Source organism: Athene noctua, chromosome Z (genome assembly GCF_965140245.1).
Source record: "Athene noctua chromosome Z, bAthNoc1.hap1.1, whole genome shotgun sequence".
Classification (NCBI taxonomy): domain Eukaryota; kingdom Metazoa; phylum Chordata; class Aves; order Strigiformes; family Strigidae; genus Athene; species Athene noctua.
This window is the reverse complement of record NC_134077.1, coordinates 63,552,411-63,578,849: the sequence shown is the minus strand read 5'-3', so window position 1 is coordinate 63,578,849 and position 26,439 is coordinate 63,552,411. Positions and strand designations below refer to the sequence as shown.

At 41.3% G+C, this 26,439-nt stretch overlaps 1 protein-coding gene across 3 annotated transcripts in view; it reads left to right on the top strand.

Moving 5' to 3' along the window:
- The window catches only part of ADAMTSL1 (ADAMTS like 1), a 503,340-nt gene that overhangs the window by 435,111 nt on the left and 41,790 nt on the right, over nucleotides 1-26,439 (top strand). For all 3 annotated transcript variants that reach the window (XM_074931327.1, XM_074931329.1, XM_074931328.1), the window contains 5 exons: nucleotides 5,469-5,648; nucleotides 7,606-7,759; nucleotides 9,080-10,220; nucleotides 15,844-15,971; nucleotides 23,117-23,245. In XM_074931327.1, coding sequence (XP_074787428.1) covers nucleotides 5,469-5,648; nucleotides 7,606-7,759; nucleotides 9,080-10,220; nucleotides 15,844-15,971; nucleotides 23,117-23,245 — 1,732 coding nt within the window. The remainder of the gene's footprint in view (nucleotides 1-5,468; nucleotides 5,649-7,605; nucleotides 7,760-9,079; nucleotides 10,221-15,843; nucleotides 15,972-23,116; nucleotides 23,246-26,439) is intronic.

The window sequence follows — 26,439 nt, the reverse complement described above, 5'->3', positions numbered from 1 at the left end:
TTATATTTCATGCTTTAATTTGTTTACTGATATTCACATATACATATTTGCTTAGTTGTAATTTTGTATATTTCAAAGCTATAGTCATACATAAATGCTATATTTGTAAATAGCAAAGAGTATTCTACTAGTACATAACATAATAAAGTCAAGTATTTCAAAGTTAGGATATGCTAGAAGGAGTGCCTATGCTTGTTAAAGTCCTATAATTGGCCACAGCTCTTACAGAAAGCAATTTTCTGTAAGTTTATTTTTCTCAGAAGAGACTTACATTACAGCATGCTGAAAATTGTCTTTCTGCTAACAATAAGCATTAGCTATAGGCCACTACCAATGGTATTGAAATAGCATCCACTAGAGCTATTTCCAAACAGATTTTTTTTCAAGATTTGAACATCTTCCTCTACAGTGTAAACACGCATATTTCCACCTGTCTAAATTAATGTTTTAGCCATTTTTGTATCTGCTCAGGGGCTCTCAGATATGCTGTGTTTTTGAAAGCTGTAGCAGATCTTAGGGAGGAGGGAGGTCGATTAAGTATAAAGGCTTTAGCAAGCATATTAATCAGGAATTAAGCTGCTCAGTTGACACTTTTTGTGTCAGCTGCTGGATTCTCTGGGCTGGGTTGAGAGAGAGAACCTGTGCTGCAATTCATTGTTGCAGCTTAACCAAGGTCACGCTACAGACCTTCAGCACTTCCACAGGCTTTGCAGGAGAGCCAGCTCTGTACATAGCTCCTCACTACATGGGCATGGACTGTTTCCTGCACTTACCTTTCACTGAGAGAAAACAGCACAAAAAGTGTACTTCTCTACCTACTGTCTCTTGCCTTTGTTTAGATAAGTATAGTGCAAGAAAAAAAGCCTAATCCATCACATAAATTTCCATTCTCTCATTTTTAAGAGACATCTGTCTTCCTCCTTTGCACCACTAATCTCTACAGTTATTTCGACCCTGTAAGAAAGTGAGGCCTTGCAGTTCAGTCTCATGCGGGTTTCCCATGGATGACCTCCATGTGAAAACCTGCACTGTCAGGCCAGTTAGGAATTATTACAGCTGTTGTTGGCTCCTATGCTATGTGAGTGAAAAGACCATTTGGACAAGATTTGAGTGGCTGGGGCTTCTCCTGGAGGTGAGCTCCAACCATTCAGCAGAGGTACAATGGAGCCCTTCAGGAGAAGAAATCCTGCAGGAGGGTTTCTTTCCTTTCATTAAGAGACCCACAAAACTTCCCCCTCTCCCCAAATGCCTGGGAGGGTTCCCCACATATGGGGAGATGGAGTGCCCTGCAGGCATGTGCCTTCCTCACTCTAAGGAAGGTCCTTTAATGCTTCACCGACACTAGAGAGTAACATCTGTTCTCCATACAGCCTGGTTTGAAGCCATTTCTTTTGTCGCATCTGTGCTGTTCATCATGTTTTTCAGAGCACTCTCTCACAATAGTTTCAACCAAACAAGCAAACAAAAGATTTAAACTGCAATGAGCAATGTTTTCTTTTCTTACATCTTTTATGCCTGTTAAGGAAGGGTTCTCCAGTTTAAATGTTGTTAGAAGCCCCAGCGTTCCTGGCAGATAAACATACAATAATTACCAGTGTTGTAACATTTGAAGCCACTTTTTTAATATCTCTTTGCAGATTCAAGACTATTTATTTTTAAATAGATCTGTTTCTTAGCTAAATCCATTAGGATGTTTATCTTCTTTTCAGTAGTGTGCTTCTGGAGGAAAGTGGATATAAGCTTTCATTTTTACAAGGCCCTATCATTATCTACTCTATAGACCTCAAAAGAGACATCCATTAGCAAATCTTCATCCTCCTCTGTTTCATTATTGAATAAGCACCACAGTCTTAGTCCCAGAATTATTTTTTAGCTGCTCAGTGCTATCCTTGCTCCAAAGATAATTAGAAAAATGGCTTGACAATGGTATGGGAAAACTGCTAACATTTTCAGATATTTTTCTAGCTCTTTTTTCTCCATATTATAAAAAGTCCTTGCTAAATCTTTAAGTGTCAGGCCTTAGAAAGCAACTGAAAGGCCTGCTGAAAGAAAAATGTTTTCTCCCTTTGCAGATGCTTTATCTTACCGTAGAGTCATAGTAGAAAATGCATTTTTGAGAGTGAAGCCAAAACTTGTACTGCTGTAGTCTCACCACCTTGAGCAGAGGGCAATACAAAATTAAACCACCTGGGAGAGCTGAGGGGTAGGACAACCCCTTCCTCAACTGTTCCTGTAAGCAGGACTGACCGAAAAATGACATCTTTTCAAACATTCAGCTACTGCCCCAAACCAGTAGTAGTTATAATGCTGAGCAAGAGTTACCTAGCCCTTTATTTTTCATTAATAACTGGGTTTTTTCCACAAAAAAAAAAAAAAAAAAAAAGTTTTTAAGAAGAGACCAGTTTCCCTGCCTCCCAAACAATGGAAATGGTATGTTTGCCTGAATCCTGTGCATTGTATGCCTGTGCATAGAAGATCATAAGCATGTGTTGAGGCAGAGGGAAGGCCTATTTCCATCTCTGCTTTCAACAGTGACCATCAATTCTTCGTGTTAATTGTCATTTACAGATTGTTGTATGAGCAGAACAGATACTAAACTAATGATTGCTGTGAGAGAGGCCAAGGTCAGCAGTTCCACCAGCAGTTTAGAATGACATGTGCCAGCACTTCTACGAAAAGAGAAAATAGCTGCTGTGAGGATCTCTTTCTTGCCCTTACAGCACCCACTCCTTTTTATCTCCAGAAATGCTGTGCAATCATGCAGTGGTCCTGGATAAAGCTAGCCAGAAATACAATTAGCTTTGTCCTGGATTAATTTTCCACTCTGTTTCACTATGCAGACATCCAAATGCTTATGCCAGCATATGGGAAAAGGCAGCACAAAACCAGAAATGACTGGCTGGCAGAACTGGGTGTGTAGGTTGTCTTATCTGGTGTCAGTGAGCCTTGCGTTATGTTTGCTTAAGCTAATTGTTGAATTAGGCATAATGAGTCAGCGAGCTGAGGAGATGCCACTCTGGAAGTTGCTACCCTAGCAAAGTCCCACATCCCCTGTAAAGGAATGTCAGGGGATATCGGACTTGGCTCTGCTCAGAAGCTGTGGGGACCAGGAATATCATCAGGAGACATAGTTCAAACAGCCACACTTTATCTACTTGGGTGAGTGAGTTGAAAGCACCCTGTGATACAAGCACCCTTCTCTGTTGTAACGGTGCTGTGAGATCTTTCTGAACACCAGAGAGAAATAGCAAGTTATTTGGATGGGATATGTCTGAATGAGGATCCTCTAAAAACTACTGTTTCATATTGCCTGTAAACACAAGCAGATGTTGCTGTCACTGATTACTCACTTTCTTGGAAAAATGTGAGGGCCGGAGGCTTCCACTAGAGAAAAATCTGCAAAGAGCCCAGCGTAGCAAAGGCTCCAGAGGTGAAATACAGGTACAAGCACAGCCCAGGACTCTGTTAGAAGAGCATTCCTGTGGAAAACAAGGAATCTCATTATTGTGTTTGGCTCTCTCTGGCACTTAGCAATAGAGTTTGGTGTTGGGTACAATTTATTCTTCATAGAACAAAGCTATGTAAATGGCTGAAGGGCAAGAAGTCAGGAAAGATCTGTTTTGGTTTACTCTGATTTCTGGTAGTGATGGAAAGGAGGGAGACTTCCTGGGATTTGATTGACTGACAAAAGGAACATGCTTTTGTTGTATTCATAGAGTGCCCAACCCATTTTGGCTCTGCTATATGATGACAGTCCTTAGGCAATCTTGAAATAATTCTTTTAATCATATTTTTCTTGATTTACTCTCTCCTCAGGAATGACTTGTCCTTGAATGAAATGTTGATAAATGTTTTCTTTTGTTGAAAACTAAAGTATTGGTTTATTTGTTTAATTTTTTTGAAGCCTTTGAGCTTTGTAGCATTCTAAGTAGGACAAAAGCTATTTTTACTTATTAGAGAGCAAACCAGAATGAATATAAATATGTCTTTCTTCACCTCCTTTCTGTCTTTCAAGGAAAATGTATATCCTAAATGATCAGCCTAGCATTAAAATTTATGCCGCTCTCTCTGTCTAAGAGAGAAGGGCCTTTCACAACTGCAAGATTTTCTGAAACAGTCCCTTTTTAACAGCTTAAGTGTAAATTTTAATACTTCTTCATATGGTTTTCTGCTTCTCAGGCATAATTCCCATGTTGCAAGCTATAAGCACCTCCTTTCATGTCAGTGTAGTGCAAGCTCTCCCTTCTTAACTAGGAGAAAGGAGAAAAGGAGTTGAGCTGGCTGGACTGAGAAGAAAAACTGAGACCCTGTTACCAGCCTCAAGAGGAAGATCCTCAGGAAAAAGGGCTGAACAGCCAAATTTACAAAAAAGATTAAGGAAAGCTGTTAAATCTGCTTTGCCAAAATTTCCTGCCCTGCTTGGGGAGAAAATGGATAGAGAGAGGCATATTTACATTAGAGAGAGAAGGGAGGTGGGTTCTCTGAATATTAATCATGCCAATTTACTTTGACTCAAAAAAACCTTCCCCCTTACCTTTTGGAAAGAGTACACACTGCTGTCTTGACAGCTATAAATATAAAAAGGTTGCATAGATATTTAATGGTTTATTATATTAACCTTATAAACCAATTGCTGAGACTAACAGAGATAGTGGCTGATAGACAGCTTTTGCATGAATTAAAAATCAGAAAAATGCCATAATGCAAGAAGTCTTCAAGTACAGGCATTCTGGACTAGACAGTTAAGTTTTGAGCTGTACTAGCAATAGGCTTGATGCAGATCAGAAACTATAAATGAGAAAATTACAAGAGGAAGAAAAAGCAAAGTGATAAACTGGTGAAATTTTTATTCGAATTTTTATTCGTCACGCTCTCAAATTTCCATTCATTTTTCTTACTAATGCAAACCCTTTTTTAATAAGCTATATTTGAATATTTATTTCAAGCTAATTATTTAGCTACTGTGGTCTAATATGTATAATCAAATCCTGGAAATGAAGGTCTTGATTCATCTACTGCTGGAGAAGACTTTTCCATTTTCTCTGGCACTGTCAGTAACATAGTCAAAGCAAGAGACATTAGGATGTAGGTGCTCCACAACATGTGCAGGTGTCTCATTTTCCAGTTGGTGGTTACAGGAAAGGACAACTTTTCCACCTTCATACTGTAATTCTGACCCATTGTTTCCATGTCTTTTGTACAAACTCCTGAAAATAGAACATGTCAGAAATACTGAAGCAGTTTTTCTAAATATGAGCAAAATGAGTTGCTTCCACTTTCCAAAATATTTCTGACATTTTTAAAAGAAGTCTGCTTTGATGTCGCTGATTTTTTTCTTTTTTTCTTTTTTTTTTTATTTTCTATTTGATCAAAACTGTTTATTTTTTCCCAAAATTCACAAGTAATTTTTTCTGCAAGTTGCGATGGTACAAGTGTGATGTAAGGTGACTGACTGTCATCTCATACAGTGCTCACAGACATGTGGCAGTGGTGTCCAGAAGCGAGATGCACTTTGTAAGAAGCACCTGGCAGATGGAAGCTTGTTAGAGCTGCCAGAAACCTTCTGCCCCACGCCAAGACCAGTTACCCAACAAGCTTGCAAAAATGAGGATTGTCCCAATGAATGGCTTCTCTCTGACTGGACAGAGGTACGTTATTTGTATTTGTGAGTATTGTGTTTTTCTTGGCGATGAAGTTCCTTGGTCACCTGGAATAGAGGAGTCAAATGAGCTCAGACTGCACAAAGCATGTTATGCCCAGTTTTGTCCTGTTAATCTTTTCTTATAACCCTGATGGGGGATGTGATCTATCTCAGTGTTCCTCTTTGGAGATTGCCTCCACAAATGTGGTTTAGCCATCCAGCCAAACCACTAAGACCTCCCTTCTGGTGTAAACACAAGCCATGCTCAAAAGAATAATCCCTGCCTCTGTTCATGCCTATACATACGTTCATCCAAGACATCAACGAAGAGTAATCTTTACTTCTCCAAGCTAAATGCTGTTTCTTCCCAGAGCCTGGCTGTTCTGATGTCAATAGTCTTTTCCTCTTGGGGCCATTCCAACATTTCCCTATAATGCAGAGAAGAGAAAGTAGGGATTCCTGAAGTCTGCTATAGGCACATCATTACAGATACCAAGCCTCTCTCATTCTAGGACACTGCTTCTGAGTTAGTTACTTGCTTCCTTCAGTTTATGAATGGCAGAACAAACTCACTCTACTGAAGTCTCTTGCACTTCCCCAGCCTCCCTTTCTGGCCCCATATAGCTTAAGAAAAATTATCTTTATATTTATGACAGTATAACTGAAAATACAATTTACCTTTACCTTTTAATTTACCATTTAATTACCATTACCTTTTAATGCCAGTAAGCATGAAAATCATTCCTCAACTTGCAATCTCTGCCACCACTCTCTTTCACAGGAGGTGGAAATTTGCTTAATTGTGAAAGAAACACCTCTCAGTTCATGGAGCTGTTGCACCTGCACCCTTCATATGTTCATCTATCTTGACATTTTAGTCAAATAAGGGGATGTTCTCATGAAGTCTACTGCCAGGAGACACATAGCCATTCTAACAGTGAAGATGGTGATTCTATTCCCAATTTCTCATCTTTCACAAGAAGTTCCCACATGGCTTATGTAGACATTCATACAACTCGCATTTCTGCATACTGACACTTACTAAAATCAAATCCAACTTCACTCCTCCCCATTTCAGTTGAAGGCTGCCATGGTTTTTCTCTTCTTATCCTTTGGTGTTTTCTCCCCCTCACTTCATCTCCAGTTCTCATTACCACATGTGTACTCCTGCATGTAAGAGAAGCACATGTGTAACTTTGTGCTACCAACTTTACAGCACTCAGCCCACTTTCCAGCACCTTTACAGACTGCTGCCTGGGTTCAAGTGCGATGGAACTCCCTGTATTCTCACTTTCTGTGATGCTGTATACATAAACATGAAATAAAACAGGCATGCTGAAATCTGTTGAACAATGCCCACCAGTGCATCAAGCACCACAGTCTGGTATTAGAGGGTTCAAACTCTTTTGTGTTAAGTCATGTGCAGTAACTACCAGGCTGAGGTAACTCACTGGTATCTGAAACACTCATGCACTTATTATTTCTAACAGATCTGCAATGATAAAGCTCAAAGATTAAGTTTAGGCCAGATTTTAGCAGAACAGGATGTATCTATGAAGTCCAACTCAATGTGGTCTGCTCTTGGGTATGAGCAGGAGTTTTTCCAGCCAGCAGACACAGACATATAGAAACAAAGTGTAAAGACAAGCTTTGTACTGTAGCACAATACCACTAAAACCAGGCACACCATCTGGGAGAAAAAAGTGCTAAAAGGAGTGTGGGAAGATTCAAAGCCTCAAAAACCAGAATTTATTTCATCTCCCTACTGTGCCTGCTCTGTTTGTAACTGAATGGCCAGGTGCTGATCTGCTTTATTCCACCGTGATATTTTGAAAGCTGTAACTGATACGTACCATGGTATGAGTATGCAGTGTGGATATGGGAGCTGAGGGGGTGTGTGTCACAAGGAGCACACTCTTGCTTTTAACACACCTTGTTCCTAATGTTTCTTAATCCATTCCTAGTGTTCAGTGAGCTGTGGAGAGGGCATCCAGAGTCAAAATGCCATTTGCAGAAAGGTGCTGGAAACCGGGGGTTTCATCATCGTCAATTCCTCACTGTGTCCACCTTTGCCATTCTCATCCTTGATCAGGCCCTGTGTACTGGGCAGCTGTGCAAGTAAGTGGAAAAGATGCTTGGGAATGTCTGAGGAAAGGGGGTTTGGATGACCATGAACAAGAAATACTTGCTGTCACCTGCTTCATAACCTTCTCTTGTGCTAGTGTTACTCGGTCTTGCAGAGTGGCCACTGATGCTGAGTTTTTCTGTCTGAACAAGTATGTTTTGTTTAGCCGTAAGGCAAGTCAGTGGATGCAAGCTATAAATTTTACTGTTGGAGCTGGGTCTGAGCCAGTGTGTTGGAAGGGAGCTACTAGTTTCTGGAAGACCAAGCTCAAAAATCTGACCCAAATCTAGATTTCACAACTGGAATGTAGATGCTCAGAGATACAGCACAGCATCCTGAGGGCAACTGCAGATAAACTCTACTAGAATGGCTACAAAGAAAACGGTTGGTAAGGGATTTTATTGAAGATCATTTAAGAACAACCTCCTCTGAGCCAAGATTTCTAATGAACCATGCAGCATGTTAGATGTATTTTATGTTGGTATTTCATGCATTTGTTGTTGCCCTTCACAAGGAGCAGTAGTCTCCCTGTACGCCCTTTCCTGACTTGCAGTAAGCCATCTGTATACGCAAAAGTCAGTCAGAAGTCAGCCTAGCTTCAGTTTAAAGCTGACTGTGAACTCAGAAACTTCTAAATGTTGGGTATGTCTGGGAGAAAAGAAGATCTGACATTCAGAACCAAAGCTGGGACCAAACGTTGCATGGTATTTTCTAATAATATACCTATTATTACTATAATAACTAGTATAATAATAGGTATCACTGCTTTATTTAGTGCTTCATAACAAAGATCTCTGTCATAGAGTGTGGAAACTGGAAGGACACACTGAACTAGTGCACTTTAATAGTATGTACTGTGTTTTCAAGCCTAGTCCAGACAGTTTTGTTCTGTTCAACATTACTTCCGGATGTAGCAGTATTTTCACTCTTCCTTACTGCTGTGAGCTGCAAGATCATGTTGCTCTTGATAGTTTGGATGGTAAACACTTGTCTTTTCAATGTATTTATTAAACAACAATCTTCATTTAAATACTTTAACAACAAGAACTAGATTTCCGCTCAAATTTTCTCCCTTCCATAAAGCTTTAGTCCCTGGCTCTTTAGTTTCTGCGTGTACCCTGGGAGGGACTACTTTTGCATTGCTAAAGTGCATCTCATTATTCCTCTTGTTTTGAGTGCTCCAACTTAATGTTCAGCAGCTGGTGGCCAGTTTCTCCCATTACTGTCTAATGGGCCAAATGCTGCCAGCACCAAAGTAAACTGCTGGTTTTGTTTAACGGTATCACATACTAATAGTATTAATGATATTCCAGGACACAACAGGCCAGCTCATAAGGAAAGTCCACGTATTATGGCGATAAAGAAAGTTTACATCCAGACAAGGAAGCAGAAGAAACTACACTTTATTGTGGGTGGTTATGCCTACCTGCTGCCCAAAACCTCCGTAGTTCTCCGATGCCCCACAAGGAGGTTCCGGAAATCAATGATCACTTGGGAGAAGGATGACAAGAGGCTCATCAGCTCAGCTCACATCACCATTGCACCCTATGGGTACATGAAAATCCATCATTTGAAGCCTTCAGACACTGGGACATATACCTGCATAGCAGGGCCAGCCCAGGAGCATTTTGTAATTAAACTAATTGGAAGCAACAAGAAGATCATTGCTGGGCAGCCAGCTGGTATTATGGAGGAAGAAGCCATGAGAAAGGTCAGCTTAAATGAAGCCTTGCGAACAGAGGAGAAACATATCAACGGGATTCTCTTCAATGGGAGCAAGGCTGAAAAGCGAGGACACCTTGCTGACACCAGCAGGTGGTATGATGATATTGTGTCAAGGCTTCTACAGCACAGGCGCTGGCCAGGGGAAAATCTGGAGTCCTGGGAAGCCCAGGAGTCCACAGAGAGAAACACATCCTCAGAGGAGGACCAGAGCCAGGAGTATAGCCTGCCATTTACTGTGGTTACAGAGCAGAAACACTTGGATGATATCATAAGGAATTTGTCTCAACAGCCTGAGGAACTTAAAGATGTCTACACTGAGCAGTTTGTTGTGCAGCTGGCTCATGAGGTTTTCAAGAGCTACTTGGAGAACCAGGAATCTGTCCTCAAAGCATCAAGGAGAAGAGTAGATTCTACCTCTGTGGAGTACCCTCTCCACAGACATGTTTCTGGATTTACCAGTTCTCTGAGGATGTCATCTGCTGAAGCGTTTCTTCCCACTTCTATAGGCCTGGCAAATGGCTTGCACAGACCTCGTCAAAAGCCTGCCATTCTCCGAAAGATTTCAGCAGCACAACAGCTTTCTGCTTCAGAGGTTGTTACCCACCTGGGACAGACGGTGGTCCTAGCCAGTGGCACACTGAGTGTGCTGCTTCACTGTGAAGCAGTGGGAAACCCAAAGCCCACCATCAGCTGGGCTAAGAATGGAGAGGAGGTGAAATACAATGATAGGTAAAACATATTATTCAACTTTTAAGAAAATAATTGATATTTTGACTCTTCAGTTTACATGTTTTACTGCCTGTCAGTCCCAGGGACAAAACCATATTTTGCTGTAGTCTGATTTCTTAATAGAAACAAGGGCTAACACATGTGGTAAACAGGGCAATTCTTCAGCAAGGTTTGGATGCTGGGTCAGTCTGTTGTGGCAAACAGGAACTTTATTCTGTTTCAGTAAGTAAGAAGAAGAGTTTGTAAAGTACTAAAGTAGGTAAGTGCCTAATGCAGTCCACAGAGCACTCCCCATCTGGAGCCTGGGAGCCTTAGTGTAATTTCCCATCTGAAGGTGGAGGTTTCTGGTATGAAGACTAGTTTGAGATGCATATTTGAGTATTGAGTATTGATTATTACTATTACTATTATCATCTGTTGGAGATAATGAACTGCATTTCTCACAGTGCTCCAGCAGGGTCTGTCTGACATGGTTGTGGCAGCAGAAGATGGAGAAAGTGAAGCTTCTGCCTTCCACACAAGTATCTGTGTGTAAAACTTCCCCAGGATAAACCTCAGGGCATTAACATCACCATTCCCCATGTAAGTTCTGATAAAAGGCTGTGGAATGAAGTATGTGGAACCATACTTCATGGCTACTTGCAGTTCTGCTATTATCTCAACACACTGATCTCTAAGCATAAGTCTGCTTATGTGAGTTGTGCGTCCTCACCTGTACAAACTCCAGTGTGCTGGCCCCAGGTGCAGCCTGAGAACTTGAGTAAATGCAGTGCTTTTATCAGTGTACCACAAAAATTATGCTGGTTTTCCTTCAAGTAGCCTTTACCTGCCTGTCACTCCACGTTATTCATTTCTGTGTAAGAGCACACAAAAAAGATTCTTTTCAATGCCAGCTGTATGCTTAACTGTTGATAATACACATTTTTCTCATGTGTGTACTTCATATTTTGTAGTTTGGTTCTGTTCTGTGAGAAAGGTATATAAGAGTAGGCAGAGAATGTAAGAGGCAGTTACCTTAACCAACTTGGTACAACAAAGCAGTCCAAGGATATGCTAGCAGCTCTTTCCACACAAGATACTGACCTCAGTTAAGACATCTGAATTTAGTCATAAGGTCAGCTTGGGAAGCGATAAAAGATGGAGTCAAGGCAAAAATTAATTTCCAGTGTGATGTCTGTGGATCATCTTGATTTAAGTTCAATTGCTTCTTCTGCATATTTATACAATTAGTTTATTAGCTCCTTTCTCACTTAGGCAACTGAATCACTCCAAAATCGTTGTTTTCTCTAATGTACTGGTTCCTGGTTCTTGTCTCTCTTTCTGTGTTAGAAGTCTAGTAGGTGTATTAGGTTTCACACAAAAATGTTAACTTTTGCAGGGGGAGGCAAGAGTAAGAGCAAGAATGTATCTCTTGTGGAAATCACATGCAGTCTTAATCAAGACCTGGGCCTATAGTACCCCTTTATTTGGCCATATTCCTGTGAAAATATCTTCATGGCCCCCAAAAAGTTTCATATAGAGATTTTCATTGCCAATGGTTACATCCTGTGGAATTGTGTCATTAAGGGATTTATTTTTTTTAGTACTTGAAATGACTGTGATTTCTGTGGTATGTTTGAAAGGGAATGGAGGTTACAAGTCCATGTATGGTTAATGCTGGACACTACACCCATAAGAAAATTGCGTTTATCTCACAACTTATAAACAGCCATGGTGTAGCAACAGAAAGAATCATTTAGCTGATAATAAAACAGCCTTACACTTTCTGAAATTTTAGCTTGGATTTCATATTGTTTCATTTTACAGTGCCTTTCAACCTTTTATTTTTTTTTTTACATTCAGTTTGGCTGAAATAGCATTAAATGCTGTGTTGTATTTCTGAATTATCAAGCAACTATGTGTGCTCAAAATTTCTATCAGACTCAGAGTAATACAGTTTATTTGCCAGCTAGTAGCATTATTCATTGACAAAGGTTGAGGCAGTTTCCACTTTATGAACTTCCTTCTGTACTCATTGCATATGGTTTCTCCAGGTTGGTGGGTGGGGGAGGAAATGAACAGTGGTCTCGGCTTCAACATCTGTAGCTTTGGGCTTAATGGAAGTTTAGAAATCATAGTTCATATAAAAATCGGGTTGTGGATGTTTTGCTGGGTTCTTAACAGCGATATTCTGGTTTTGGCTCAGAATGCTCTTGCTGGCTGCCAATCAACCGTGTAAATGAAAACCGCGGTTTAAGCAGTCTCTCAGTGTACTGCTGTAAACTGCAAGGCCATCTGCATGCAGTGGTATTTGGTATGCTCAAGCTGTCTTTCAGCTCTGCAGCTTGCCTTCTTCATACTTCGCCAGCCACTGAATGGAGAAGAGAAACCAGTTTCCAGCCCGCCTCTGTCTTAATGGGAACAAGAAAACTAATATACATGGGCCTTCCTGTACTAGTATCAAAGGGAGACATTTTTGGTGAGTCAGGTCAGAGAAATGCACTGAGGTGCCTCAATTCATGCCCTATTGAGTATACTGAGATTCCGGTTGTATCTGGTTTGAACTGTGATTTTTAGAGTGTAGGCTGCTGGTTTTAGGTTGGGTGATAGCTATCTGTGTTGTGTAGTACCAAATACTTAGACAAAGGCACTCACTTTCATGCATTGTGGCTGTGGATTTTGTCTGGACCAGTAATACAGCAATGAATGGCTCTATTCCTATTGACTTCTTCCACGAGCTGTTCCATCCACCTAAAAGTATGACTCCTATGGCATAGTTTCACTTGCAAAAACTTAATTTCTTTAGCTTTAATCTAGGTACTGTCACAAAAAGATATAATACAGGCCCAAAAAATGTGTTGGTTTTCAGTTACTCTACAGAATGAAAATGTATGACACAAAAAGCTGCAGCAGTTGAAAATATCTGTGTGGTTTCAGTAAAGGATCCTTGACTTGAGGCTGCATATTCAGCCTGAGTGAATATTTAACATGAGTGTCTATATTCTCTTCTAAGGTTAAAGTGTCAGCAGGGGTTCTGGGTGCAATTTCAGAGCCTATTAGTATTTGTATGAAAGTCTGGAGACTTCTGTAAATGATGGCAAATATTTTATTTCAAAGAAAATTAAGATTAACTTTCTTACTAATCAATTTTAAAAGTGAAAAATCTTCAGGGCATTTATGCATTGTTTAGTAAGCCTTCCAAATATGCTGCAGTTTCCACCACCGGGAACGTGTTGGTACTTGATAATTCAAGTTTTTAAAACAGAAATGTACTTTATAAATGGACATGAAGCAGAATGTTTCAGTAAGTGATAGAGTTAGTTGTTTGCAAAATGCTGTCTGAATTAATCACTGATATAGGTCCATTTTTGTCTTGGATACAATGCAGTGTGGAGCAACTAAGATGAGACTGATTAAACATTAAGCTGTATTATTTCAAGTCCATAATCGAGATTCTGAAGACATGCTGCTGACAGAATGAACTGCTACAGCTGGTATTTTTTTCACCACTGACAAGCAACTCAATACCCAACAAAAATAGCAATCTACAAGCAAATAGGGAATCCAGCCAAAATCATTCTATACAAAGAGGGATAATAAAAGATCTGCTTTCATGAAACGCAGCTATGCCAAACTGTGACACACAAATAACAGAAAGAATTATTGAAAAGAAGGAGCCTTTAGCTTTGTTTCTAGAGAAGGACATTAAAACTTGGGTTGCAAAGATAGGATGATGGAGCTGCATGGGAGGTTTTTTTTAAAAAAAAAAACAGTTACCTAACTGGCTATTTCTATTTCTAAAAATGTTTGTGCTGGATCTTGAGGTGACTTAAACTGACAAAGAGAGATTTACTTCAGTGGAGTTGATTAACAACAAACAAATTATGATCCCTTGTGTTTTACAAGGTGCAATATTAAGCAAGATCTTTCCTCAACATGAAGGTGACGGGAACATTTCTAAAAACTTTTTTAGGGGGTTGTAGGTGTTTAGTTTGATCTAGGACTGACTGACCAGCCTACATACTGTATTTGCACACATGCGGACAGAATACACACAACATTTAACTGTTATGATGGTATAATTTTGGACAAATTCTGAAGCTGAAATAAATTCCATGTAGAGATTGAACCAGTCAGTGTTAAACTAAAAAAATCTACATGTGAGATACTGATGAATGCTAACACTAGTTTTTGTAAGTAAAGAATTTGTTAGATGCTAGCACTGTCAGCCGTGGCTAACTAGAAGTCTGCCCTGTTTATGACTAGGTGGTAAGAGAGAAAAGATCCTTGAAAGCAGAAGTGGCGAGGGAATTCTTTGAACCATTGGGGGTTTTTTGCTGTGCAAGCAAAGATGCAATTTAAAAATGACTAATGTTTGTTTTGCAAATGGGCATTTTTCTAGGCACTTGCAAAACTTGGCTGACAAAAAGCAGTTCTTTCCTTTTACTAATAATAATTATTACTCAAGAAAAGGTCAAAAAATAATTTTAATTCTGGATATTTTTCTATAATAGATTTTGATGGGTAGCCCTAATCTGGTTTGTTTTAGACTTCTACCACCCACAGTATTGGGCAATATCAAGTATCCGCTGCCTTTTGGTCCATGAGAAAACAGTTTTCATTGGTGGGGTGGGAGTGGAAAGAAACTCATCAATTCCAGGATCTGTGAGGAGACTTTGATTGCATGTGTTTTACAGGCATGTCCCTCCCCCACTTTTACCCTTGTCACTGTCAATCACAGCCTCAAATAAGAGTTTACGTACAGCAACTGCTGAAAGTTGCTGACAAGAAAAGTAATTTGTCAGTAAGTTTTATCAGCAGTTTCAGTTTAAAAATTAAAAGAAAGGAACAATAGTAATGAAATACACTGTGCTGAAAATAAGGGTACTTAAGTATTGGCAAGAGCCCATGGACTGAATTCTTGTTAAGTGGTTATATGTCAGGACCTGATGGAGTTACACCACTTCAAAACCAGACTGTGAAAAGAAGCAGTTCATAAGAGCTCTAAGGTCATATTCATACCATTTAACCACTGAGATCATGGTAGGCTTGTCTTACTGGCAGAGGAAAGAAGCAGTTGGTCCAGCCCAAGGAGGAGCTGAGTATTCCTCTCTGTCTTCACTGACTATTAGGGGAGCAACGAGACTACTGAGTTTGTGCAAACTGCCCACCAATCAAATAATTTGGAGACTAAGCCTGTGATTCACTTCACTTCTTTCTGCCTAGCTTCATCAGGTTTTACGATTTTTCCCTTGCAATGATTTGGCTTTTTCTTCACTATTGCTACTCCTACTTTGCAGAACGGGGAGGCAGAGAGGCTAGGCAACTCATTCAACATCATACAGGAAGTGACACAGGAGAGGAGGGGGTTTCACAAACCATGGGCAGTCCATAGTACTCAGCAATCTTTCTCTTGATACACATATCAGCAGTAGAAGAACTGGGAATGAGACTAAAATTTAATTTAAGTAGTCACAGCTCACAGTCTCAATGTGAGACTTTAAATTTCTTAATAGATTTAAAAAATATAATCTAAAGGTCTGAACTGTAAAGAAATTACCTAAACCTGAAAAAATCCCAGTAAATGTATTCATGCTTACACAAACTGAAAGACTATTACATCTTTCTTTCTCCTTTACTCCAGAATGCTACTTCAGCCTGATGATTCCTTGCAGATTCTGGCACCCATAGAAGCTGATGTGGGTTTCTATGCTTGCAATGCATCCAATGCCCTGGGATCTGATTCAGTCTCCATTGCTGTTACTCTAGCAGGTAATAGTTCATGCTCTCTGATTGCAGGATGGTCCCTGCCACTTGTGTGATTCTGGACAGAAATTGTTTGGGGGGGAACAGATTGTTGTGGATGCTGGGTGGGCAAAATGGGTAAATGAGTGGTGATAACACAGGGTGTGAACTCTAGAAAACCCTGAGGTATAGTCCAACTTTCACAGAGTTAATGAGATTTGTGGGGTTCTGCAAAATAGTAATGGTTTTTCTCATTTGCTGCATCTGCCGTGTTGTCAAGACAGTGCTCATCCTGGTTATTCACAGCCTATATACACAGTGCAGTCCAAGACTCCCAATTTTTATGCTTCTTTTTAAAGCTATGGCTGATCTCTTCAAGTCTAACAGACTGATCAAAGGACTTATTCAGATGTAGGCAAGCCTGAAAAATACCAGAGCTGAAGAGCTAGCCCCTTGCAGGATCAAGCCCTGTATCATATTTGATCCGTTGTGCACAAGCATGGCTAACACTGTTTCAATTGCTGGCAAATAGAGGTTCACAAAAAACTGACTCCTGTGTTTATATTTCTCTAGTAATGGTTGAGTTCTAAAGCAGACTAAATATCCTTTGTTAGTTTAGATTTCAATTCTAAGGAAAACTCACCCAAACAGAAGTCAAGGGAAATGCGAGGAAGTGCATGAATCCAGCTTCTTCAAGGTTCTTTGATAGGCAGTGTCATCAGGCTCACAACCACATCAGGAATAGTAGAAGAACAGAGCAATAAATGTGAATGAGGAGCTGTTGAGTAAGATGAAGGGACAGAAGAGACAGCTAAGAACTGTGATGAGGCAGAGAGGTCTTAGAGAAGGAGGAACCTATTGATTGCAAAGGCAAAAGGAAACACATGAGGAATGATAGAAAGCTTACAGATTTTCAGATCTCTCCTTCTCACTACTCCAGAATGTGGAAGCATTTGGAGGGCTTCAATGTATGGGCAGTGACCATCAGCTGTCGGTGTATCCATGTATGATTAGAGGAAGGAATAGCCGTTGATGAGCTTGAATTTTTTGCACTAAACACAGAGAAGATTTCAGGCAAGAGGAGCATAAAGAAAGTCTAAGAACGCAGCAATGGACAGCAGTGAAGCTCTGATGATCAATAAACCAACTGGAAAGAGACCTTGTCTGTCCCGTAGGAGTAGAACAGCTGAATCCCCCAGAGTGGAAAAGGAAGATCTGTGTCAGAGCTACATATTACATGTAGGCAAAAACAAAGAGACTGATCCTTTTTACACTACTGCAGATCAGGAATCCTAGTCAGACAGTATAGTGTTTTATAAGGAGCAACTCCATGGTGAACCTCTTGTGTTGCACCAGCAAGAAGCTGAACATAAGGTTAAAAAATAATCAGTCAAAAGTGCTATTCTGTTGCTCCAGTGAGTCTAAAAGCAGTAGTCTTGTACAATGTAATTTGTGGAGACAATTTTGTGTGAAGCTATAGAAAAATGAACTGAGCATTAGGTATACATGTGGCACAGGAAGTCTAATAGATTTTTTGTTATAATTAATTATCAAGGCTGTCGTTTAACCATTTTAGATTAATTAACATTCAAGCATCCCAGACTCAAGTTGAACTCTACTTGGGAGTTGCTAAACATTTCCATCTCAAATCCAAGGCAAAGAGCTGAATATCTTTTAAAATGAGGCTGTAAATATCAAAATGAGATTAAGAACTATTAGGGAGTGTGAAAGGGAAATTGATTGATGGAGTAACACCCTAGCACCCCTAAAGCAAAAGGAGTGCAGGGAGGCTCCAAATAAGGCAGGTAATCCCTCATCCTCTTGCTACCAGGCAGAAGGAGGGGAACAAAGTGATGGGGGAGACAGGTCCCCTCTCAGAGAAGCAGGAAGATCCTCTCCCCACCTCCCTCACCCTCCATGGTGCCCCGTCACAGTAGGTTCAGGGCCCTGGAACTTTTGAATGAAGAAGAGAAGGAGGAAGAGAATGAGACAAACAAGGAGGAAGACCAAGTCCACCAAAGCTGGGTCACTCTAGACCGGGTATTAAAACCAGTTCTAAAAAGAACCCCAGAAGTCACTGTAGTGGGTGACTCCATTCTGAGGGGTGTTGAAGGCCCAGTATTCAGACCAGACCCACTTCATAGGGAAGTCTGCTGCCTCCCTGGGGCCTGGGTCAAGGACCTCAGAGCTAAACTCCTCACTCTAGTGAGACCCAAGGACTACTGCCCTCTCCTGGTTTTTCAGGTAGGCAGCGATGATATTACGACAATAAGTCCTAAATCAGTGAAGAGAAATTTCAGGTCCTTGGGGAAACTGGTTAAGGGGTCAGGGTACAAATTGTGTTGTCCTCTATCCCTTCACTTGGAGGGATGGATGAAGAGTACAGGAGAATTCAACAGATGAACTTGTGGCTCCAAGGATGGTGTTACCATCAGGGCTTTGGATTTTTCAATCATGGGTTAGTATATAGGATGCCAGACCATTTGGCACTGGATGGGAAGAACCTGTCCCAGAGGGGGAAAAGGATCTTGGGGCAGGAGTTAGCTGGGCTCATTGAGAGAGCTTTAAACTAGATTTGAAGGGGGAAGGGGGCAAAACATCGGCCCATCTGAACTGCATCTATACCAGTGCACACAGCATGGGTAACAAACAGGAGGAGCTTGAAGCCATGATGCAGCAGGAAAACTACGATGTAGTGGCTATTACAGAAACTTGGTGGGATGTCTCCCCTGACTGGAATGTGCCAATTGATGGGTACAAGCTCTTTAAGAGGGATAGACAAGGAAGAAGAGGCAGTGGGGTGGCGCTGTATGTTAGGGACTGTTATGATTGCTTTGAGTACAAGTGTAGGGAAGACAGGGTGGAGTGTCTTTGAGTTAGAATCAGGGAGAAGGCCAACAGGGCAGATGTTGTAGTGAGAGTCTACTATAAGCCACCCAGCAAGGATAGAGATGTGGATTAAATATTCATAGGCATTTAGGAGAAATCTCACAATCGCTTGCCCTTGTTTTTGTGGGAGAATTTAACTTCCCAGACATCTGCTGGAAACACAACACAGCAGAACAGGACCAGTCCCAGAGACTTACTGGAATGTGTGGGAGAACTTCCTGACGTAGCTGGTGAGTGAGTCAACCAGAGAAGGTGCTGGATCTCCTCTTTGTGAACAGAGAAGGACTGGTGGATGATGTGGTGGTTGGAGGCCAACTAGGGAACAGCGATCATAATAATAATAATAGTGTTCTTTGTTCTTAGAGAGGCCAGGAGACAGGGCAGCAGAACTGACATCCTGGACTTCCAAAAGGCTGACTTTGACTTGTTTAAGCAGCTGCTTTACAGAATCCCTTGGGAGATGGTCCTGAAGGAAAGCTGGGTGCTCTTTAAGAAGGAAGACTTAATGTCACAGGAGCAGGCTGTCCCCAAGTGCCTTAAGAGAAGCCAGTGGCAGAGAAGACCACCTTGGCTGAACAGGGAGCTTTGGCTGCAACACAGGGAGAAAAGGAAAGAAGGACTTTGGAAGAAGGCGCTAGCCACTCACAGTGATTACAAAGATGCTGTGAGGCTATGCAGGGTGGAAATCAGGAGAACTAAAGCCCAGCTAGAAATTAATCTGGCTTCAGCAGTCAAGAATAGCAAAAAATGTTTCTATGTATGTCAACAGCAAAAGAAAGACCAGGGAGACTCTCCATCCCCTGCTAGACACAGGAGGAAACATGGTAAGAAGTGTTGAAGAAAAGGCTGAGGTGCTTAATGCCTTCTTCACCTCAGTCTTTGATAACAACACTAATTGTACTGAGGGAATCCAGCCTCCTCAGCCAGAAGACAGAGACTGGGAGAACGACCCCCCACAATCCAGGAGGAGACAGTCAGTGACCTGCTGCATCACACAGACACACACCAGTCTATGGGCCCAGACGGGATACACCCGAGGGTGCTGAAGGAGCTGGCTGGGGTGCTCGCCAAGCCGCTTTCCATCATTTACCAGCAGTCCTGGCTGACTGGGGAGGTCCCAACAGATTGGAAATTGGCCAGTGTGACACCCATATAAAAAAAGGGTCGTAAGGATGATCCAGGAAATTACAGGCCTGTCAGCTTGACTTTGGTGCCCAGGAAGCTGATGGAGCAGCTCATCCTGAGTACCATCACACAACATATGTGGGACAACCAGATGCTCAGGCCCAGTCAGCATGGGTTTGTGAAAGGCAGGTCCTGCTTGACAAATCTCATCTCCTTCTGCGACAGGGCAACCTGCTTATTGGATGAGGGAAAGGCTGTGGATGTTGTCTACCTTGACTTCAGTAAGGCCTTTGACACCATTTCCCACAGCATTCTCCTTTGTGGCAAAACTGGCTGCTCGTGGCTTGGATGGGCACACGCTTTGCTGGGTAAAAAACTGTCTGGATGGCCGGGCCCAAAGAGTTGTGGTGAACGGAGCTAAATCCAATTGGCAGCCGGTCATGAGTGGTGTCCCCCAGGGCTCAGTGTTGGGGCCACTCCTGTTTAACATCTTTATTGATGATCTAGATGAGGGGATCGAGTGCACCCTCAGTGAGTTTGCAGGTGACCCCAAGTTGGGTGGGAGTGTTGATGTGCTCGAGGGTAGGGAGGCTCTGCAGAGAGACCTGGACAGGCTGGAGCCATGGGCTGAGGCCAACTGTGTGAGTGTCAATAAGGCCAAATGCCGGGGGCTGCCCTTGGGCGACAACAACCCCCAGCAGTGCTACAGGCTTGGGGAGGAGTGGCTGGAGAGCTGCCAGTCAGAGAGGGACCTGGGGGTGTTGATTGACAGCCGGCTGAACAGGAGCCAGCAGTGTGCCCAGGGGGCCAAGAAGGCCAATGGCATCCTGGCTTGTGTCAGCAATAGCGTGGCCAGCAGGGACAGGGAAGGGATCTGACCCCTGTACTGGGCACTGGGGAGGCCGCCCCTCAATTCCTGTGTCCAGTTTTGGGCCCCTCACTCCAAAAAGGACATTGAATGACTCGAGCGTGTCCAGAGAAGGGCAACGAAGCTGGTGCAGGGTCTGGAGCACAGGTCGTACGAGGAGTGGCTGAGGGAACTGGGGGTGTTTATTCTGGAGAAGAGGAGGCTGAGGGGAGACCTCATCGCCCTCTACAGCTCCCTGAAAGGAGGCTGCAGAGAGCTGGGGATGAGCCTCTTTAATGAAGTAAGAAGTGATGGGGCAAGAGGTAATGGCCTCAAGTTGCTCCAGGGAAGGTTTAGACTGGATATTAGGAAGCATTTCTTTCCAGAAGGGGTTGTTAGGCATTGGAATGGGCTGCCCAGGGCAGTGGTGGAGTCCCCATCCCTGGAGGTGTTTAAGAGTCGGGTTGACATAGCGCTGAGGGATCTGGTGTAGTTGGGAACTGTCAGTGTTAGGTTAAGGGTTGGACTAGATGATCTTCAAGGTCCTTTCCGACCTAAATGATTCTGTGATCCTCTGAGATACTGAGCAGTTTTTGGAACAAAGCAACAATGTTTTTTGCCTAATAACAGTACTTTCTCCAGAAATTTGAAAGCCTGAGGCCATCTTTAGGGGAATCAGGAGTGGGGCTGAAAGCTTACTTCAGTGAAGAATTTTCTGATCAGTTTAAAACATGCATGGAAATAAAGACAGTGGAATATGCTTCCATATTTCTCAGACATTTGCTACTCATTTATGCGTTTAACAGTTAACAGATTTTTAATCTCTTGATGAGACTGTGGAAACCAGTCAGGAAAACAAAAGCCTGATGGATAGCTGGAGGATTTTTCTTTCTTTTCTTCAGGCTTTGCTACAAAGCATTAAAACTTTTGGTGATATTTCAACAATAAAATGTAATGCTTTAATTTGCTAGTCTTAGGCACTAAAAGCACCAAAAGAAAAAATTTTAAAATACAAAAAAACCCACCAAACTGATATGACAGGACGAAAGACAGCTTTTAAAAGCCTGGGAAATAGAGCTATATGGAACAATTCATAGTTAGGACTGAGTTAAATATTCAGGACCCTACATGAGCTCAATGAAATAATTTTTTTCTTCTCACCACCTTCTTTTCTTCCTTGGTCACCTCCAGAGTAATACACAAAGCAAGCCAGTGGTAGACATTAGCCTAAAACTACAGCTTCTGGAGTCAGGTGATGATATCTGAATCTGTTTTGTATCTGACCATTCATGTAGAGGGAAAAAAACCCTGTGTTTATAGATTTTTTAGTAAGTTTGAAAATACAGCAATGAGTCAAAAACACCCAAGTACCATACCACTTAGAGCAATGTTGTGGTGTTCTGCCCCTCCTGCTAACACCCTGACTGCATAGCATTTTGGCTGGGACAGGGGGCTGTCAAGCCAGCTCTGTCAGCTCTGCTGTTTCACTCCCCCCTTTCAGAGTGTCTCTGAACTGTTGTGTGTCATGTAGGCATGCCTTTACAGTGCCCCTACAGAGGATAACTTCATAGCTAATCCCACATAGACAGGCACAACAACAGGGGAACAGCTTGACCTATTTGCTCACTGTCACTTATGCTAGAAGCACACTGAAAACAGTTTGAGAAGTTCACTGCAGGTAAAGCAGATGTATTTATTAAACAATATTAATGCCTAACATTATTACTACAGGGTTTAAATAAAACAAAATGGGTTATCTGACAGAAAGGAGCTTGTTTATGTCTCATCTTCTTAACGCTAGACATTTTGAGAAAACTTTCTGGTTATGGTCTGGTCTTCCCAATCCCAGTGTTTCCACTGTAGGTTAAAGAAGACACGATCGATGTGTAGAAACAACTTGCATGTTGCTCTAAACCTTTTGTGCTATTAATATGTCTGTAGCCATCATAAAGTCTTCTTTTTCCTATGTATGGCCTTTGGCAAAGGGTGGTATTTTGGTTGCCGTACCAGGCAAACATCTTGCTACAGCTCCATTTGTACAGGTGTTTATTCACCTGGTTCTCATGTGTGTCCGTATGGCTTTAATGCTATTCTCCCTTTGCTCTAAGTGGGCTTTTTCTTTTTCCAAGACAGTTATTCCCATGGAATGTCTTGACACTTTCATATTATAAAGAGCAGATGGCCTCACACAACAGCATTTTCCCATATTCACCCGTCCTGTGTAGGTACTTTCACACAGAGTGTCCCAGGCCACGTGTCCCATGCAAGTCCGGTGCGCTTGATCTGATAAGCTGGTGCTTCTTTTATACAGGAAAGCCACTGATAAAGGCATCAAGAGCTACTGTGATCAACACTGAATCGCCTGCTGTCACTGCTGATATTGGAAGCACAGTGAAAACAATCCAGAGAGCAAATGTTACCATTAGCTGCCAGGTCGCAGGTGAGAAATTCCTCGGTCTCCCATGCAGGTGCCTCTGGCTACACATTTCTATGGGGTTCTTTGCTAAATTGGTGTCTCCTGTTGCAGCTGAAACTGCAAGGTTTGTGTAGAACTCAGGCAAACTTAATTGCTTCAATCAATTCTTGTCCTTTTATCAATACCAACTGAAAAAGTGTAGCAGCTTAAGAATATTGGTCTGGGACAATATGACATATTGTTAGGTATCTTTGTTAGATACACAGTATGATGTGGATGCAACAAAACTGATATGCATTCCTACCTGTTGGGGATGCTTGGTAAGAATATACAAAAATGGACTGACTCATTTCCTCCTTGATGGAGTTTTCAAAGTCCACTCCAGTTAGTTCCTTCTTTTCCTGTCAAACTCTGTTTTTTCAGATAAGGGCATATCAGCACACTCTTTTTCTGATTTTTCTTTTTTCATCTTGGGAGTGCAGGTATCCAGAGAAATTCTGCTGAAACATTCCAGCCAGAGACTGAATGTCCTTCAGTCTTACAACAACAGTTTGCCTCTTTCTAATGATGACCAAAAAATGTTGACCTTACCTGAATGTTACAGTCCTACAGCTGTTGCTAGGAATGGTGTTGGTATGGGGAGGAGGGATGAGGCAAGAGAGAGGCCTTGGAAATCTCTAAAGACCCAGGGCCAGACCTTTAATTCATTATGCTTTCGTGCATAGTATAATGGGGAATGAGAGAGGAAGGGAGGCACTTGTAAAACAAAAAGTGAGCCATGTTGAGCATTATACAGGTATTTGTGGTGGAGGTTTGTATGAAGTCCCTTAGACCCTTACTTTAGCTTCTTGTCACCTGAGGTAGCTGCTAGGCACTCTAAAAAAGCATCTGCATTGCAAATATACAAATGTCCTGCTTTTCTTACACTTCCTGATCACTTTAAGCCCTTAATGGTTGTCGGGTTTCCTTCTTCAGGTGCTGCCAACCACACCTATATTCAAATTCTGAAGTGAAAAGAGTATTTGGCTCAAGTTTCACTATTTGGTCATCTGTCCTTCAGCAAAGCATGCAATAGCTGTGCAAACACTATCCTGAGTCACAATGTATTAATTAATTACTCTTAGTGGGATTAATGAAAGAAAAATACAGTATCTTTTTTCCTCGTGGCTCACAAAGAAGTAAATTCAGTAATTCTGTTGCCCTCTCAACACAGACACTAGACACTCTCTTGCAGTTAGACTGATGTCCAGTCTCTTTCAAGGAAGAAGGATATGAAAGCTCTATACTTTTTCTTTACAACCCTGCATGGCCACCTGCACTGACATTGTGTGAAAGGGACTAATTATTATACAAACATAAATTATTTTGTATTTCTCTGTCTGGGTTCTCTCAGCTGTACATGGGGAGGCCCCACAGGTGTAGACAGTGGTTGCTGATTCAGAAAGTACAGCCCTTTCCCTTTCAGTATAAAGACAAAATGTATAGAGAAGGACGTGGCTGTATGTATGGTCAGGGGCACAGATTCAGTGCCTTTTCTGAGAGGAGAATAATCTCTAGCAGTTTTATGAAACCTACCTACAAAGACAATGTACATCCATAATGGAAAATTTTAGCAGTGTCACAGCAGAATCAGTCCTCTCCCAGAAGTTTTTTTCCTACCTACTAGCATTACTGTATATTGGATTCTTCTGTGATACAGAAGATATTTGCTTAAATCATCATTTTCTTCATGGGTATTTATCTTCTGCTACTGCGTCCACAGCAAGTGTCAACTATATTTGTAACTAGAGATTAAAATCATGTTGAAATTATGACAAAGACATAAATCACAAGCTGAGATGCTACACAGGGAATAAGAGAGTAATGAGGGCAGAGATATTTTTTTAAGTACTAGTAGCCTATTTTCATACAAATAATGTTAATAATTGAACAGCAAATTTTAAAAAGCTGCATATGGGAAGAGATCCAGGAACAGAGTTATGCCTGGAAAATATACCATCTCATAAAACCTGTTAAAGTACATGACAATAAATATGATTTTCCTTCTAATATAAGCACTTTTTTTTTTGTTTTACCATCAGAGGTGCGATTATCCAACCTTTTAATATATTTTTGATTATTCTACTTAGAACAATCTTAGGAGAAGAGTAACACGCACTATTGCTTCAGTCTGCAAATGTGTAATATCCTAGTGACTTTGTCAGAGTAGATGAACTTTACAGCTGTGTAGGTTGCCAGAGTTACCCAGAAGGCATTAACAACGAAATGGCCATCAAATCATAGTAAGTTAATGTGCAATGCTTAATGCAATAACATCTGATAATAAAAAAAAAAAGGAATTAGAGTGTGAGAATGAAGTGAGCATAATTAGAAAGCAAACATATCCAGAAATTATGTGGAGACTTATCTAGATGCAAAACCTCTTCACACAGCTTTGTAAATGTATGGTCTTTTTTCCTCTAGTACTTTCCCTCTAGTTACTTCAGGATGTCCTGTGCCAGCACAGTAACTGGAAGTTGTTTGGAATCAGAATTTGGTGTCTGTTAATCTCATCATTATAGACTGTGTTGATATCACTGTGCTGTATAGTCTGTAGTATAGGACCATGCATGTATTGGATCTTGATGTCTTGACTCATGTAAGGACACATCTTTACTGAGAGTCAGCAGGACATTTTCTAAAACTGCTCTTGCTGCTGACAGGTGTTGATAAGCCTGGAGAAGTTTTCTTAAAAACAAGAGATAATGAAAGAGAACATTACCAGCACCTAGGAAGTAATTTTATATTGCTCTTTAACTTCTTAGGAAAGGCATAAGCACTGTCAAAATCTGTGTTCTGAGCTGAAATCTATAGATATTAAATGTAAGACAAGACAAAGTGAAACAAAATAGTTCTGGATACATTAGAGTTTAATTGGCCACTGATACGAATTACATCAGGATGAAACTCTATTTTGGTTGTACCAGAAAGATTGTAGGGTGGTTTTGTTCAAGCTTGAAAATTAGCCTTATTTCACTTGACATAACATTACCACTTTGTCTATAGAGGCGAAATAATATTTTTTAAACATATTGTGGTCAGTCCTAGACTTCTCCAAAGCTAATCATAAGGGAACTCCCACCCAAAGTCACTCAGGAGTCTTGCAGATGCCTCTGGCTTCCAGCTGGAGGATTTTCTTCAAACTTCAGAAAGCCAGCAGCAATTCTGGTGTGGGTAAT